Here is an 18,915-nt window from a genome sequence, read left to right as displayed (position 1 = left end):
AGATCTCTGATGTTGATTAAACATGTATAAACAGAGCTAAAAAAAAAGGAAACATGCATATTTCACTCAAAAAAATGTCAGAACAAATGTACTAAGGAACAGCAATTAGCAACCAACATGAGTATCCAGCTACACGGTTGATTGATAGTCAACGTAGCCCAGGTTAAGCAATTTTCACTAAATAAAACATTAGGTCATAAACTAGGCATTAAGTTTCAGACTGACTCAAGTTCAAGTTCTGTCAAGCAAACCTGTACCCTGCCTGCCTTCGGTAGCTACCTCTGAAGATTATGTGTCTATTTACTGCTAACAGTTCATGCAATTAAGCCTTAAGCCCAGGATTTAGATGCCTACGGAACAATATCAAAACTTTAGGGATTTCTGTATGTTGGCAAGACCTTGTAAGGCAGTGTTTTGAAAGTATAAACATAAACAAAAGCGTGCGTTTGAAACTGTACCCTCAAACGTGTGTGTAAAAGGGAACTGTACTCTTGTATCTGAAAGCAGAATTTAGCTTCACCTTTTTTTATGGTAACACTTTTCTTTTCCTGTCTTTTGCAGTCACCAGCAAGCTGCTCTCTGCTATAACTTCGACTAGAGAAAACAAGAAAATTAAATCTCAATGTACCGTACCAGACTTGATTACAGTATTGAAATAATGAAGGGTCCCTTCCTGTCCATGCATAAAGCTTATTAGTACTATAGGTATTTTGCCTTTAAATCTGCCGCCATTACAAATACCTCCCCTCTGAGGGCAGCTCCACTTCCTGAAAGTTTCCAGAGACTTAACCTTGGCCTATGAAGCAATGTGAAATTTTGAAGCATCTTTTTTTGGTACTTCATATCCATTCTAGTGCAGAATCTGACAATACTTCAGAAGAGCCACGATCAAGTTCACTCCCAAAGCTTTGTATATGGCAAACACCAGAGAGCAAACAGGACATTTTTCAAACCATTTCTGTCTCGGGACGGTAAGAACGAAAAGAGAAAGACAAGCAAGGGCAGGCCACTGCAAGGCATGTAAGCTTTATGAATTTTTGGCTTGCTTGATCAGTGGGGTTTCTTCTGGTGGTGGGTTCACGTTTGGGTGTTTGTTTGCTGAGTGGCTTCCTGGGAATGTCTGAAGGGTGACTGGCAAGGTTGTTCGCTGACCCTGACAATGGAGGAGCTTGCACCAGCCTGTATACCGAGGCTTAGGGAGCTTGCCTTCTCCTCATGACTCCTAGGTACATCTCAGTGAGGCCGGACCTTCCTTGTCGCTACTTAGCTTAACGTGGGAAGAGCAGGGAAAGGGAAAAGTAATCCCACTCACCTCTCAAAGGAGAAGTTAGACTAATATAAAGCAGAAACCACTCAGTTTGTGGCAGAGAGAGTGGAAGGTGCATTATTTCTGATCCAGGAGGCAGGTTTTGTATGTGCAGCCCCTGGTCTTAGCTGAAGTCCTAGGTATATTCTCTAGAGGCAAAAGCTGCTGAGCTGGAGAAAAAAAGATCCACAGGCAAGGTCTGCCAGGATGCGGTGGTGCAGTCCCATCGCTGCTGTGGCCGCCCTCATATAGCCACCATCAAAAAAATACCCTGATGTTGACTAAACAATTATTTAGAAGATGTCAGTCTGAGGGAAGGTGGATAATCAGCTTGGAACGTGGGATTGAATCACTGATAAACTCTAATCTCCAGCTGATAATGTCTGCTTGGCGTGAGGATGCTCCTGGAGCAGAGCGAATCTTCCAGGAAAGGACAAAGCAGGTGATGGTAGTGGGAGGTTTGATGATTTGACACAGAGATAGCTGGATTTGAGACAGCTGAGAGGACTGAAAGGCCTGCTGAGTGCAAAGGCAGCAGAGCCCACAAGATGTCCAGAGAGGTATTTAGTCTGGTTGAAGGGAGGAACCCAGTGGTCACAATCTACGTTATACCACTGATGAGGGAAAGTAGAGTAGGGATGTCCTAGGGGGCTAACTCAAGGCTGCTGTGGGGGAGACTGAAGTCCTTGCAAACTCCTTGGAACAAGAGAATCCTGCACAGGATGAACGGGCTCGACTTCAGCCAGAATGGAATGAGGCTGCTATTACTGACAATTAAAAAGTTCACAGAGAAATAGTTAAACTAGAAACATGGGGAAGACTGACAGCCGTGATGGAGCACCTGGTTCAGACTGAATGAACTTGTGAGTGAGATGTGGCTAATGTTCAATACATTCCTGAAAAGGCAAGGGAGGAAATGAATAGCATAAATGCAATAAATAGGGAAGGTAAATAACACCATTTACAATTCCACTTGACTGGCACTTGCAACAGAGCATTGGAAAAATTTGTAAGTGATTCTACAGCAATGATAGAGATCTAAAAAATAGGATTATGGAATTATACTACTTGGGAATAAATGACAACCCTTATATAACAGGCATCTCGTGCTGGTGAAAGAAGGATAATCAGTGGCATACAGAGTTGCCAGGCTGTCTACTTTACAGGAGTGACAGAAAATGAGATACAGCCAGTGCAGTGGCACAGCATGTGAAGGCTAAAACAAAGAAAAAAATACTGAGGGCAGAGGGGAGCATTAGGGAATCCTTATGGGTGGAAATAACAGAAAGGTAGGACTTAGTTTGTATTTAGGACTCCCTTGTTAAAGACATTGGTCATGAAATACGGAGTGAAATTAGAGAAGCTCCAAAACTAGGTCAGGTGGCAATATTGGCAAATTCCAACTCCAACATACTGTCAGGTACAATGCCTCATCCACATGAGATAAGGAGTTAAAATTTTTGGACGCAGCAACTGACTGCTGCTTAGCGTGGTGAGCCCTGGGACCCATAAGAAAGGATGCTGCTCTGGGTTTAGTCTCGAGTGCTGCACGGGACCTGCTTCAAGAGGTACTAGTGGGAGAACTGCTCTGTCAGAGCTTTACAATATAACTGAATTTAATGCTGTAGTGGGATGGAGTAAGCCAAACAAATACATCACACAGATATCCAATTTCAAGAAGAGGAAATACATAAAAATCACAAAAATAGTAAAAACCTAAAAAAGCAGTCAAAAAGGCAAGAAGCCTAAAGCAACCTGGAGGCTTTTCAAAAACACTTTTACTATTAAAAGTCCTGGTAAACTATGTGTCACATAGCAAAAAGAAAGTAAAACAGTTCAATAAAACCCCTGCATAGCTCATAAAAAAAGCTAAGGAGGCTATTGTAGGGAAAAAGGTTAGCATTTAAAAAACTGCTGAAATGAACAGGAAAGCCCATAAAAGTAAATGGCAACTAGGATGGCTAAAAAAGAATGAGAATATTTTTCATAAGATCATCAAGCCGATAGTAAAAAGTTGTTTAAAGAAAATCAAGAATCCATCAAGGGAAACAGCAGTACCACATCATGCCAAAGGCTTAAAAGGGGCACTCGGTGACAATAAGGCCATAGCAGAGAAACTTAGTGACTTCTTTGCACAGGTCTTTACTGCTGAAGGTGTTTGAGAAGGTCCCAAATCCAAGCTATTCTTTGAGCCAGATTAATTTCAGGTAAATATTAAGGAAGTAGTAGATAAAAGTGAACCAGGAGTGGTTGACGTTCACCTGGGACTTCTGAAGGAACTCACGTATGAAACTGCAGAACTGCTGGCCAAGGTGTGTCACCCATCATTACAAACTGCCACTGCACCAGTGGGCTGGTGCCAACCAAGCTCCCACGCGGAAAAGAGGCCCAAGAGGAGACCCTGGGAGCTGGGGGCCAGTTCGTCTGACTTTTGTGCCTGGCCAGGCAGTAGTCTACCTTAAAGTATACAGTAACTGAGCAGAAGGATAAGCATGGTAAAGCAGGCCGTAGTGACCGTAATATATGTGGATTTTCAAACTGGCTTTGACAACGTACTTCACTAAAGCTTTTTAACATAAATTCCCTTGAGGTTGGAAGAGAGCTGCTCTCTTCCTGAAGGCTGTTGAAGGTTAGGAAGAAAACAATAGTGCTTGATAGTCACATTTTAAAATGGAGACGCAACAGCATCTGAGGGTTCTCAGACATGGGTGCTGGAACTGGTTTTAGTAAAGATTTCAACAGTGAGATAAAGAAGGGTCTGAAACGTGAAACATCCAAGTCTATAGATGATATCAACTCTCTCAGGTTGCTAAATGCCATGTTGGTGATGGTGAAGGGGGAGATCTGGTGATCTCCCATGCTGGGAGATCCAGAAGGACCTCAGCCAACAGGGTGGGCAGACAGTTTTCAAATGTAGGGGGACACCAAGAATGGTACTGGGAAGAAAACAAAGGCTGTCAATTTGCTGCTAAGTAAGACCTTGGTGCACCCATACTCCTGCGTGCTGTGTACAGTTCTGGTCTCTCACAGAAGAGAGAGAAGGATAAAGGGACTAAGGGTTGGAGTGTTGCCTTCAAAAGAGAACCTAAAAAGGGTGCGACTCTTCCTTTTGGACAGGAGAAAGCTGAGAGGGAATATGACTGAGGTTTACAAAATCAGGGAAGCAGTGAATAAGGTAAATGCATGCCTGCTCCTTTCCAAATCTTACAGTACTAGAAATAGGGTGTACTTGATGAAACCAGAGGGAGATTGGCTTAGAACAGGTCAGACAGTAATTTTATATCGTTTTGAGTAGTGAACTCCCTGGTGCCACTGGACATTGGGAAGACACACAGTTACAGCAGCTTCAAAAAAGGATTAAACAAATTCAGGGAGAAACACAGATACTGAAGGAACAGATAAATAGGGTGATCTTGAGTACAAGGGAAATGGACTGCAAAATTTGCCAGACCTCTGTGTTCCCCATAAATAGCATCTCCTACTGCCACTGTTGGGGACAGAGTAATGGGCTAGATGGATTACTGGTCTAATTTGAGAAGACACTTCTTATGTTCTTATTTTGTAAAAATAGAGTAAAATATCAGATTTCATCAGATATATCAACTTGCACTCACCAAGAGTTAGAAAGGAGCTGCTGCCATTATACCAGCTTAGAAGCCAGTTAATTGTGATGTTCAAGAATTACACTAACAATTGACAAAATAATTTTATTGGATTTAAACATTTCCCTAGGAAATAAGAATGGAATTGACTTTAGAATATTTAAGTGTTGTATTTTGTTGTGGCTTTTGTAATTATAGGGAAAAACATCTGCTAGATCTAGTCCATGTGTTAAGATTTAAACTTGTATGGAAAATGCTTGTGAGTAAAGATCAGACACCAGATTTCACAATTGTATAGCACCCAAAAGCAGATATAAGTGATTATAGGTGAACTGGTAATGGCTCACCCTTGGCCATTGCATTAGCGAAAGCAATATACAGATATCTGTAAAGGTGTTACGGTGAACCCTCATGTCAGTCTTGGTTACAAAGGAATGTTTAAGCATTCCCCAAAAGCGGCCTTTATGGGGGGACATGAAGCTGTCTTTTCATTTCACAGTTCCCATTATTCCGTCCCTTTGCAAAAACAATGGGTAAATGGCTTGAGCACTGTTAGATGCTTGACTCAGACAGAAAGTACAAAGTGAGATTTCAATAGAGTGCATTTTCTCACTCTATAGAAAGATCAAAAAGACTTCTACTCACTTCCACTTTCTACAAAGCCTTCTAGGTTGATTATGAAGTGAGGTCGATTATGAACTTCAATAGGTCAAGCAGTTGGCCATTGTACTGAAAGGAGTTATTGTTTCCTACATAAGTGCATTAATGTTTAACAAATTTTAAAGGTGTATATATTGTACTGTGACCAATATATGGTTTGTGAAGAACTATAAATCTCAAAACTTTAGGAGCTGCAATAAAAATCTAGAGGAAAAAGAAAGAAACCAGAAGTTTTTTGTTTGTTTGTTTGTTTGTTTTGCTTTAGTCCAGGGTTTCTGTTTCATTCAAACCAGAATTTCAATACTGTATCAGCGCTTCCCTTTTTGCTTTCCCTCTTACCAAGGCACTTAGGTACTCTTTACAGTATTTTCCCCACATGTAGCTTAGGGAGAGGGTATTCTCTTAGGAGAATAACTTAGGAGAAGTTGTCTTGGGAGAAAATAAAAAGATGAGTCTGCCTCATCTTAGGGAGAAGATGAGTCTCGTCTTTCCTCTCCCTTTTCACCCTGTGCCCTCCACTGAGGCTTATACCATGGTTTCTTTTTGTGTGGATTTGGACGCTCCCGTAACTCTGCAGAGCTTATCGCCAGCTGTGAGAAGGGGAGCTGAGGGTAAGGCTGGTCCCCAAGCTTGGCTCCTGCAGCCCCAGCTCCAACCACCCGCATGGTTGCAAGGTTAGATAGACCGGATATTTGTATCTAGCTAACAGTAAATAGGTTAAAGTAAAATGACTAGGTTGCAGTGAAAAAGAACAAAGACTAGAGTGTCATTAGACATTAGAAAAAACCCAGCTTATGGAAGAAGTTCCTTTTACTCTTTTTCCTCCAAAGATGTGACCTCAAAAGCAGGACAGGAGGTGGGAACTTCAAGGGGTTTGCGTGTGGCCCAAGAAAGACATTCCTTTACAGAAACTTCTCTGAGCGGCAGCTCAGCATTTGCTGCAAATTGCAAACATGGTTATCAGCAATGTCCTATGATTCTCTGAACATTTGTATTTGACCTGTTTTCCTCCTGGGAATGAGGCAGAAAGTGCCTTTTGCAGGCGTCCTCACGTTCCCTTGAGCAGCTCTGATGAGAGGTGGGAGGGTGCAGGTTAGCCGCTGCCTTTGTCTTGCTGCAGCAGCTTCCCCACCGCCACAGCGGGCAGGCAAAGGTCCCGCTGTTTCATTTTCCTGTCCCCACTGGGTTTCGTCAAGCTGTGTCTGAGCTCAGGGAAAGTTGCAGGGCCGAGCCCAGCCAAAAAAGAGCGGAGGAAAAACTAAAAACACATACCTCTTTCCTGCAGGCCTGCTAGCTGCACGCACTAATTTGTGTTAGGTGGCCTTCTGTCCCTAGAAACTGCCCGTATAAAACAGATTCAACTTTCCTGTGACTTCGTGCCTAACCTTATCAGTCCCGAACTAAAAGCAGTGTAGACAGAAGCACAGGGTTTCCAGCTGTCCTGCATCTGGAGATCTGGCACAAATCACCAAAGCCTGGCTGAATCCTCACACATCTAGACAGTGCCTCTCTGCCTCTAGCACGGAGCCCCCAGAAGACATCAGTGAGCATATTTTGTAAAAAACCACTTTTTTAAAAACAAAAGCCATGGGATTAAGATAACGCATGAAGAAAAGCATCTGTATGTAATGCTGTACCTTAGGACTGTAACTGAAGCAACGTCAGAAAATGAAGTAGAAGCACGTATAAATAAAAAGTAAACATTTCTTCAGACCTTTTCTACTTTCATAGTTTGCAATTGTATTTCTGCTCCAAAGAATTTACTTCATTCAAGGATGACCATGAGCCAGCAATGTGCCCTTGTGGCCAACAAGGCCAATGGCATCCTGGGCTGCATCAAGAAGAGCGTGGCCAGCAGGTCGAGGGAGGTCATCCTCCCCCTCTACTCTGCCCTGGTGAGGCCACACTGGGAGTACTGTGTCCAGTTCTGGGCTCCCTGGTTCAAGAAGGACAGGGAACTGCTGGAGAGGGTACAGCAAAGGGCTACCAAAATGATTAGGGGACTGGAACACCTCTCTTATGAAGAAAGGCTGAGGGATTTGGGTCTCTTCAGTCTGGAAAAAAGACAGCTGAGGGGGGATCTTATCAACACTTATAAATACTTATAAGGGTGGGTGTCAGGAGGATGGGGCCAGGCTCTTTTCAGTGGTGCCCAGTGACAGGACAAGAGGTAATGGGCACAAACTTGAACATAGGAAGTTCCATCTCAACATGAGGAGGAACTTCTTTACTTTGAAGGTGTCAGAGCACTGGAACAGGCTGCCCAGAGAGGTGGTGGAGTCTCCAACTCTGGAGACATTCAAAACCCGCCTGGACGCGTTCCTGTGCAACCTGCTGTAGGTGACCCTGCTCTGGCAGGGGGGTTGGACTAGATGATCTCCAGAGGTCCCTTCCAACCCTATGATTCTATGATTCTATGATTCAACAGCTTCTGATATGCGTTCAGTAGCAGCAATCCAGAGAAAATGCTTTTGTTTGCCTGGTTTTGAGAGACCTGTCATGAACAGAAGGTGAATTTCCAGGGCAGGGCAGGGCTAAGAGCTGGCTGCAGACCCTCGCAGCGCTACTCCCACCTGAGTTCCAGATGCCCTGCAAGTGACAGCTCTTTGTTGTCCCGACACGGAGAGTCACTGCAGAAGCAGGGTCTGACAGTCTGCTTCAGGCATTCTTACAAGTGCAAACATGCAATATGTCTATTGTGCGTGTAATGAGTCACCTCCAACAGAAAAATGTGTGTCGTGCCAGATTATACAGAGGTTTTGTGAGAATAAATATTCCCATTGAGGATTAGCATGAGACCAGAACGCTATGCCAAATTTGACTAGTCTCTAAAGGCCAATCTCATTCCTTGAACCAGATGTTTAACAGAGGTTGTGACATCTGAAGAGACCAGCAGACACAAAATACACACAGTGTATGCTGACTCAGAATGAGGTATATCATTTCAGAGGGTTAAAATACAGTTTCTAAAGTGTTATAAAATTCTTTGAATCACTTTCCCCAATACTCCTTCATATCTTGCACAATTAACCACAGTAGCAAAATATAATTTACATTTTGTAACATCCTTCTTTTCTCTTTTTTAGTGTCTATTTAAAGGGAGGACAGTGTGGTTTGTTACTGGGGTTACTTACTTCCCTGAGCTGAATCAAAGAGCGGGTGTAGCGAGCAAGTACATAATGCCCTTACCTCCCAATCTAGATACTAAGCAACTCACAGGGAGCTTCTCATCACTGGCACCTGACTGATTCTCTACTTTGGTAATTTAATATTTTCAGCTTTTCTAACCTATGTAATTAACGTTGTTTAGCTACCTCTTTTGTCTTGCACACATGGCAACTTGAAATTAAGGGTTATTCAGTCAATAAGGAACACAAAAAATATTTCAGTCACAAAAGTTGGTAGTTTTTTGACAGATCCCTACTTTGATGAACTTGTGGAGAACAAGTAGATCCATGCTTTGCTCTCAGAACCCCCCCAAAAAAAGTCACTGAAAAGACACAATAATGTCATACTTGAAGCTGTTTCATACAGCATGAGTTTTTGTCTTTCAGTGCCCTCGAAGGGAAGTGGCAGCAGGCATTCGCCAAACTTCATGTGCTGGATGATGAGGGTAAGGCAGTAACAGCTGGAGGGAGCCCCACCAGAAGCTGTGTCTCGGGGGAGGGCTTGTTTGTCCTCAGCATCATCAGATTACCATTAGTTTATTGTAATGGAAAGCAGACCGTGAGCAGATCATGGTCAGGGGATGGTAGTATAACCATTACAGTCCTCATGGCACGGTAAGCCCAGTATCATCTGACTTCCATGGAGACATTGGGACTTCTGCTGTAAACAAGAGTGTTCCTTGCCTCCCACCTACACTGTGACTTTCCTACCACCTCTTCCTCTGCTCAGACGTGGAGTCAAGCTTGAGGAATGCAATGAGAATGGGAATTGATGGCCCACTGAGTGGAGGGAAGGCAGAGAACTAAAAAATCTTATGAGGTTTGTGATAGCAGAAAGAGCATATGACCTGCCGCATCTCTTGCCTGACCTATTCTTAGAGATGGGTGGATGGAAAAGGCTGAGTCACCGTCTCAGCTGCAGAAGACCAAGCTGTACAGAAGGAGCCTGCCAGCCAGGGCTCCAAGCCATACAGGATAGGAACTGCCCTATTTCTCGGAGTTCTTTGTGGAAGGTGGCTAATCCCCTCCACCCCATCTCCCTTCCTCTGCCTCATTCCGCGCAACTCCCCAAAACAAAGAACAGACCGTCAGCAACAACCTAACGCCAGAAGTCTCAAGCGGTTCCCTTCCAGCAGACATTTCAGGTTTTGCAGGCCTGGATCCCTTCCGTTATAATGGAAATCACATGCATGAGGTATCTTTTCATCGGATACCATTTCATTAGAAAGACTTCAAGAACATTACTGAGTGATTTTGTCCATATTCACTTAGCACTGTCACACAATCCAGTGATGCTCTAGCACACAGCATCCCTAAAATTTGGATCCGATCAGCTTGTCATGGCTGTGAGGTCCTTCGGCCCTGATCTTTGAGAGAAGAACGTGCTATATTTCACAGCAAAGTATTTATTCAAATCTAGAAGCTCTTTGAGGAAGTGAGATGAAACAACAATAGCTTTTTCCTGAAAAAGAATAATTGTTAGCAGTCTAATCCAAGTCCACCTGTAGAAAACAGCATTCAACTGGTACCACCAAAAACGTTTTACAGGAAAAAATGTTACTTACACGGCTTCCTTTTTCAGGGAAACACTGACATCCTCCACTGCAGTCTCTTCCTCCACATGGTCCTGTGTAAGTCTTTCCACCCTGCAAACCAGAACACACATAAAACAAATTGTTAAAAGGTATCAGCTACAATACCTGGCACAGCACAATACGCTTTGATTAGCAGACTCGCTGGGAACTACTTGCCCAAGCACAGACCAGGATCAGATCTATGACTTCCAGTCGAAACCTCTTTAATCTGTGCTTAGAAGCAGCCAGGAGTGGCTTTCCTGTTCTTGGAGATCAGCATCAAGAAATATAATGTTACTCTATTAATTTCCCTCCACATTTCCAAAACATTGCAGCTCCATGCTGAGCAGTATCTCACACATCTTTTCGACACATGCAACAGATATCGTATCACAGAAGCGCAGCTGCTTGGATTCTTCAGGGAAATGGACTAAGTCCTAGGTCACAATGTAGCACATCCTTCTATGCGTGCTCTAAATTGTTGCTATATTTTAAAATATTTATGGGTGGACATAAAGGAAGACATAGGTGTCATGTTCAAAATCATAAGCCAAACTCCTGCCCTCTCCTCTTCAATGGCTGCCTATTCTGGTGGCCCCCAAAACTTGCTAGCAGCCAACCACTGTGACCTAGAAGTCAGACCTAGATTAAATAGATGACTGTGGTTACATCTCTCCTGCCTGTCCAGAACCACCTTGGCGTGGGCTCCAAATACATGGAAGACAAAATATGCACCACTCCATGCAAATTCTTGGATGGACTTCAACAGGCAGGCCAGCTCAGATTACACCTAGCACACACTGCTTGCATGGAATTCCACAGCCTCGGTCGCTCTTGTTCAGAAACCTGAACAGCAGAGACGCTGTGCATGCTGTGGTGTGACTTTTATAACTGTAACTTAATAATTAGGAACACTGTAAAGACCAGCCTGCAGCTCACCTAAGCCCAGGGTTTGGAACCCCTGAAAGTGCGCCAGCAGCCTACTAAGTAATCTGGGAAAGGAGGAAGGGATTTCTCGTCGCTATTTCTGAACCTGGTTTGCCCCACAGCAAATAATTAATGGAGCCAGAAGAAAAAGAGAGAAGGACTGAAGTCTAGTGGCTACAGGAAGGACCTCTTGGAGCCCCAGGCCCTCATTCAGGGCAGCTGCTAATTTTTCCATGCACCGCTTCTTAGATAAAATCTCAAGGCACCCCAGCTGTAGGGTACAGAATCAGGCTCCATGTCGCTCGCTCCCCTCCTGGCTGGAAGAACCCTGAATCCTTCATTGCACTGCAGCAGGGATAAATGATCTCTTCACCCTTCCTTCCTCCGCCACAGCCTGAGCACATCATCTCTTGGAAGGGAGGTGACAGGGGTATCAACAAGCCCCCGAAAGAAGATGGGTGCTCTGAACTGCTATGCTGTTGCTTAAATAGGCAGCGATGCTGCCATTCCTGCCTCTAGCCCTGGCTCAAGGAGCTAAAACACAGGGAGGGACCAACACTGCCATGCTTAGCATTTTTCATGTAACTCTAAGCAATCCTCTGCTCAACACCTGGAGTTACTGAGTCACATTTCTCAGGTATCCACCTCTGCTGTTACACTACTGAGAACCTGAAAACATAGCTCCGGGCTTTGGATTCCTCCCTGGGAGCCAAATGAATAAAAGGTATGGAGCAGGTACCAGGCATTGCCGAAGTCCTCCTTTGGTCATATTTGTACAACAGGCTCTCAATCTTATGACAAGCAGTAATACAAAGTTCCCAGAACAAGTTCTTCTGCTTGTTGTGAGAGGGCTCAAGTCTGTATCTTACCTATTTTCATATATTAAAATACTTTTATTTCAGCTTTATATTTAATTCTCACATTTAATGAAACAAGTAGGCTTTTCATACTGATAAAAAAGAGGTCCACAGAGCTGAAACCATGCCCTGAGCTATTTAAAGGTTAGGTGTTTGATTCAGGAAATTATTTCACGGACGTAACAGTCATCTACGTCATGTTATGAACTCTGCTTTATGTTTAGGCTATTGTTTAGAGGAAATAATAAGCCGAGACAGTTTTATAAACTCTAGCAGCTTGCTCAGGTTGGTCCAGTTTTATAAATATTTGGATGGTCACAAACTCACTGTCTCCGTGGGGTTTTTTTCTTATTAACCTATTTGCAAATGTAATCTGCACCTCTTTCTCAGGATCCTTCACTTCACAGAGTTTCCCCCTCAATTCCTTTTCAGAAATTACTAACAGTTCTATTCATTTTTATGGACGCCGTGCAGATGTACGGCCTGTGTGAACGTATTCCTCTGCAAGATGCAGGTCTTCACTAAGGAGCAGTGTGCTAAGTTGTGCTGCCATTAATAAGAATAAGTTCTGAACTTTTAGGGAACTGTTTTGGTTAGAGCTGTAAATAACAGCATATCCCAGCCTTACAGTAACAGACTGACAGATATAGTAATTTTATCATGTGAGTTTTCAATTATGCCTACTGAGAAAACAACAAGGAGAACAATAAGTTTATTTCTTTCTTAATTAGGAGAGTGACTCTAAATTTGGTAAACTGTTGCTAAGGAGAAAACAGAGTATGAATCAGAACTATGGCAAGATATTTGTGCACTTGTTAAAAAAAAAAAAAGGAGGCTGCTAATACTTATTTCAACTGGAAGAAGTTCAAGGTCTATTGTTTGTGTACTATCCACCATCCAACATTTTAATTTGCATGGTGTAACAATACCATCAGCTAATGTAGGGACACAATTGTTTTCTTCCACAATTTTAGGAAGCTTTTTTTTTTATTAATTTTCTCATTTTATGTCCTTTTATGCACATAGATTCTTCAGATAATGAAGAGAAAAATCTGGAAGAATTTTCCAAAGGTAGGGAACATAATGGGAAAACATTTGAGACCAACATTAATGTATCTCCTCTGGATTACACTTGGCTTCTCTTCACTGCTTAATTTCCACTTCTTGACTGCTAGTGGGATGATTCTGGGAGCTTTTAGTCACATGTAGCATTTTCTACTTTATTATCTATGAATGTTTATAATTTCTTGAAGGCAGATCATGGCACTGTCGTTTAATCTGACATTACCGGGAAGTTACCGTATGAAACATTACGGTTTAAAAGTTTTTTAATGTTAAGAAATAAACAAACGTTAAGGATCCTTGTAAAACTTTGTCAAAAATAATTATACACATGGGCACACAATTGAGATGAAGGGAAATCAAATGAACAGGCATCAGTCAATAGCTAGAATGCAAAAAGCCCAGTTTAAAATTTAGCGATGGACAATGCAGTTTTAAAGTACCACAAGTATTTATTTCCTGATTAAAACAGATTTCTGGGAATACAAAACCAATGGTGACATCCAAATGCAGTTGTCTTGATCTGAAACAGGTGCGTGGAATACCTTTTTGGTCAGTGGGGAGAACACTCCGTCCTAAGATACAGTTTATCCCATCCCGATACAGGCACATAAACTGATCAGCTGCATCTCTCCCAGAAAGTGCCTGCTCTTCTCTCTTAACTGTAAAGGTGGATGGAAGTGACTAGCTTACATGGAGACATCCATCCACTGTAGGAGCCTAAGGACATGGAGATGAATCTCCCAATTTGCTCAATATGCAGTTAAATGGTGAAAACATTGTTTGCAGAAAAATTATATTCTAGGATCTGTGTGACCAAACTGGAGGAGTGGCAACAGCCCCGACTCTGAAGTTGTCTGCTGAGAAAACCTTCGATTCCAGGTCTTGCTTGTGTTTTGGATGATCCTGAAGTCCACTAATCACTAAAAAGTCCAGAGTTTAGGCAGAGTCTAGAAATGGGGTTTATATAATCTAATTTGAGATTTCTGTGATACAGGCAAAACATTTGGCCTGCTGTTACAGACAGTTCAGAGAATCTCATCAGAACTATTTCAGACACCTGAGACAAATGCCATCCCTAGAAGGGTGAGGGGATTAGAAAGGTAGTCTAGGGTATCTAGTTGAGTTGTGTCTACAGCGCAAGTGTCCAGTTTCAGGTGAGATGACTCCTGCGCTAAGTGTCCAAATCTCACCCTCAGAGCCAGCTGTGGCCTCTGCTGGGAACACCAAGTGTGACGAAAACTATTTAAGAGCAGACATATGGTGCAAACACAAACCAGGTCACAGCATTGCACTGGTATGCAAGCTCTCTGTGCTTAAGGTGAGCTATTGTTTAATTAGAATTAGGTTGGGAAGTCAAGGCTGGAGTATGAGAATTCTGTCAAAAAATATGTAATATAAATGTAACGTAACCAACATGAACCACATGGTCAGAAGGCAGCCTTTGGACGCAAGGCTGTCTCATTCAGCCAACGGTAATGGTAATAGCATATTGAGCCAAAATTGCCTAGGTAATAGTGTCAGAAACACCAAATTTTGAGTTTAACAAAATTGGGACCAATAAGGAAAAAGTACCTAGGAGTAGGTTGTTTATGTGGGAGGAGTATAGGCACAGAAGAGGAGACGCGAGGGCGGTAAAAAGGTGGAAAAGGAAAAAAGGGGAATAGGGCATCCAATTAGGTGAAGAATGAAGACGGTGAGGATATGCTAAGAGCAAGAGCATGAACATCTGCAGTCGGTGGTGATGCTGACCTGCGGGCACAAGCCTACTGGGAGACCCCTAAGGAGAGCCCACATGTCTCTCCACTAGGCACGTCCCTGAAAGACCTGCTGTGGGAGGGTGGAGTAAGGAGAGATAAACTTGTAAGGAAGGACAGGCCTACACCTGAATACCAGCTGCAGGAGGAAAGGCAACAGAATTGCAACTCAATAGCCCTTTTGTGAATTTTATAAGATTTCTTTATAGTAATTTTGTATGAATACTAATACTAACAATATCCAATAGAATTGTAATTCAGTGCTTTTTGCAGTGATGTTGTTGTGAATTAATACTACTAACAACAGTGGTGTATTACTTTGCCAGTTGGAGTATTATTAGGTTCTTAGAGGGGTGTTCTTTAATCAGCAAACATCCTAAGCTATGTCTGACATCTCCAATCTAAAGGGGGAGAGTTGGATTTGTGGAGCAAGACCCCTCTACGAAGCTTCCGCTTCATCCCGGAGGCACCAAAACATGCTGTCCATCTCCTCCTCCTGCTGGCAGGAGGGCAGTTTCTGGTCATGCATACAAGAATGTGCCACCCCAGCCATGTAAGTTCTAGCCGACATGCTTTGGGATCTGAAAACCAGGCAGAAACTACCACACATGAAGGGCTGGAGACAGACCCCCAGCTCTGTGGGCAAGTGGCACAGATACGATTAGGTCCACAGTGTTCAGAGCTAGGCATCTCTAGAGAAGACTTGCCTTGCAGAGACCAGGACAGAGCAGTTCAGAACAGACAAATATCTGCAATTCACTCTCTACTCTCTTTTATTTACTGGCTTAGACATCTCCACAGGGGCCCATATGAGTATGTCTAGCTCACGGAGCCTGACCTACTGGAAAATGTGGTTACAGCTCTTTTATTTTTAAAATAGAGCTGGAGAAGATGATGGGGTAGAGGAAGACTGAGTGAAGCAGCTTTACTCATCCCTATTCATTGCACACAATAGCACAGCAGTCAGCACAGTCTCTAAGGAAACGGGAGACCTAATTGCAGTTCTCTGACCGACAAAATCAAACACACACCTGGCTCTGGGAAAGCACCAACAGGCAGGCTGCGAACTAGGCTGGAATGGCTGGAGAAAGGGAATGAGGAAAGCAATAAACGGAAAGGGAGAAGAGGGACTTTTCCAACTCTTCTTTCGGTATTATTGGGTCACTGTGCTGGAATGAATATAAGATTGATGGTTCAAGGAACGTGAACACTACTTAAACACAAGCAAGAGAAAACATGTAAATGCCATCCATGTTTGTAAAGCTCGTGTATTTACCTAGTGTAAACACCTTCTCATTTTTATGACCATGAAACAGCAACCGTAAGATGTGGGTGCTCCAACACAAAATCTTACCCTCTTGCTTTCTCATAATTTTTTTGTCCCTTAAAATATTACATACATTAGTACATCTTCAGCCAACAAAAGACAACTTCTTTTCTGAGAATTCAGAGTTCTGCTTCTGACTTAAATGGAGTTTCTTTCAGCCCAATTCTTAAAAAAACCAGAAACATATATGCAGTTCTCTTTAAACTTTTCTGCACATTAATGATTTATTTATTACTAATCTTGGCCACATTTGTGTAATCGTTATCTCCGCGTGCCCATTCAAGTACCCTCACTTCAAGGGCTGGTATTCTGACAAAGAACAAAGGCAACCAGAGGACAGACCTCAAAGTACAGTTCCATGAGTACAGAAAGACCAGGAAATATAAGCCATTTCCTTACATGCAGCTCAAAAAAAGAATACGGAAATTATAATAAAAATATTGCAACCTGGAATCAAAAGAGACTGCACACCGACATTTTCTTTGATATTTTACAGGTTGCAGTTGTGCATTAACTTCTGTCCTGACAAGCCCCATTCTGTTCTCTCCATCAATCTCAGCGGTCCCTCCGAGCCATCTAAGTTTCACCAAGAGAGGTTTTAGAAGGTCTGGGAGCTTGCTGAAAAGCTGAATCATGACTGGGGGTGCTGACATATTGCATGCTTCTGCGGTGTGGCAACCAGGAGCATATTTGGATGCTTCACGCTTCACGTGAGTCTTCAGCCTGGAAGTCCCAAGGGGATTCCTGGCATGCCTGCGAGGCAGCCCTCTGTGTCACCAGCAGGGTGACTAGCCCAGCCCACGCTTCCAGTATGGACCTCTGTTTCTGCGTTTGACCTTCAGATATTGAAACTCACATTAATTTCAAATTTGGTTTACAAAGCCCTGACTTAGAAACATTAATTTTCTGCTTCCTTCGAAAGAAAGGAGAAAAAAATAAAGCAGGAGTATGACGGGGTACTCCTGTTGTTGATGAATGAGACAGATAGATAGGAACTTCATTGGTTTCAAATGTGACAGCACAGTTGTATTTGCTCAGAACCAGCATTTTACTCCTTAAAGAGTCGAAAACATTCGTTGCCTGGATGCCAAACTTATTTCTCTAGAAACATGTATAAACAACCATTCAAAACAAGCATGGAGAACACTTCAGCGGGGGAGGCCTGGATTAACCAGTGTCAGGCTTGGTCTGGAAAATGCTCTGTCCTCAGAGTTACAATGCCAAAGAAGGAACCAGCCATCTGAAACCGCCTGCTCGCAATCCAGTAGCTACTAGTGCACCGGACAGCAAGACCACTGTGAAGACCTTAATTGGCAAGGGAAAGGGAGAGATAAATTGGCACGTTCAGAGAGGAAGGAAAAGATGTGGGTGTGGATCCTCTCTCCAACTGTTCTGAGAATTATTTCGCTAAGAAATAATTCTTTCTTTCATATTTGAAGTGGAGCCAGAACCTGTTCTAGACTGGATGCATGGCAACTGGAATAATTTAGTGCATGACCTCAATATCATATGAATGTTTACGCTTCCCACCGAAAGTAGGGGAAGCCGTGTATTTTACACATCCTTCAATGAGAAAAACCCTGGAGGAGGAAACTGGCCCCAGGAGGAACACGAAGACATTTACCACCAGCCATACTAAGAAAAAGCTGGTCTCAACAACCGCCTAATGCAGTCTTCCCAGTGCAATGAGAACAGCAATGGCTGTGGCAATCAGTTACGAATTATTGATTGGTGCGGAGTTTCAAACGCCACCTCCCTCTTATGATGAAGTGTATAGAGAAAATTGGGAGGCAGGTTGCCAAGCAGGCAGCTTGCTTCGGTTCTGAGTCCTGATGGGCATGGGAACGTCAACAGAGGAGGAGTATGCAAAAGCAGCACTGCTCCTAGGGCCCGGGATGCCTGTGCTCGATGTTTGGGGTGAGGGAAGGAAGGGCAAGAGAATACAAAGTCTCTGATACTGAGAAGATCCCAACAGACAGAAACTTGTCTTCTTGAGTGCGTGTCTGCAAGTATGTTGAAGCCAGCAATGGGAAACATGAATTCTATACCTCTCAGAAGTGAAGCTATAAAAGACTTTCCTCTTATGGGCTGGTTTGTGGCTCTTGATTATACGAACTTTCTGGCATGCAGCCTTGATTTGAAGGCTGCATAATTTCATTTCGAAGTGAAACTTCACAGCTCCACATGTTCCCTTTATTTGAGGTACTATTTAACACCCCTTCTTCAAGTTAAGAAGTTCTCTTCTCGCAGTCTCGAGATACTGCCTTGTAACAACTGCAGAAGCCAGACACGATACAGTGTGAACCTACCCTTCGCATTTTCATAAAGGCATTTCTAATTTTGTGGCTTGCATCCAAACACGTACGTACCCATCAAACCAGATGGAATCCAGAAGGAGCTGCTGTGATATAGTAGGCATTGAAAAAAAAATAATAAAACGTCTTTAATAGGCTCAGTCAGAGAGTAAATCTTAAAAGCTGTCTAAATATACAGTACAGATATTTGAATAACTGGCCAGGGGTCTTGCCCACTTGCCCAACATGAAGTTGTTTGCCAAGAGTACACTTCTGAGCAGGCAGCGTATGCTGTGACATCATTTTCTGTCAAGAGTTCAGTGAATGGAGGTCTCATATCTTACAGGTGATGAAGTTGGGTTCAGCTGCATTTTGCCTTTTT

General features: G+C 43.0%; 1 protein-coding gene across 3 annotated transcripts in view; it reads right to left on the bottom strand.

Moving 5' to 3' along the window:
- COL4A2 (collagen type IV alpha 2 chain) overlaps positions 1-18,915 on the bottom strand; it is a 148,059-nt gene that overhangs the window by 95,025 nt on the left and 34,119 nt on the right. For all 3 annotated transcript variants that reach the window (XM_063337710.1, XM_063337692.1, XM_063337702.1), the window contains exon 4: positions 10,301-10,381. In XM_063337710.1, coding sequence (XP_063193780.1) covers positions 10,301-10,381 — 81 coding nt within the window. The remainder of the gene's footprint in view (positions 1-10,300; positions 10,382-18,915) is intronic.

This window comes from Chroicocephalus ridibundus, chromosome 1, assembly GCF_963924245.1.
Source record: "Chroicocephalus ridibundus chromosome 1, bChrRid1.1, whole genome shotgun sequence".
Classification (NCBI taxonomy): Eukaryota; Metazoa; Chordata; class Aves; order Charadriiformes; family Laridae; genus Chroicocephalus; species Chroicocephalus ridibundus.
The sequence above is the reverse complement of the archived record's forward strand: the minus strand, read 5'-3'. Positions and strand labels throughout refer to the sequence as shown.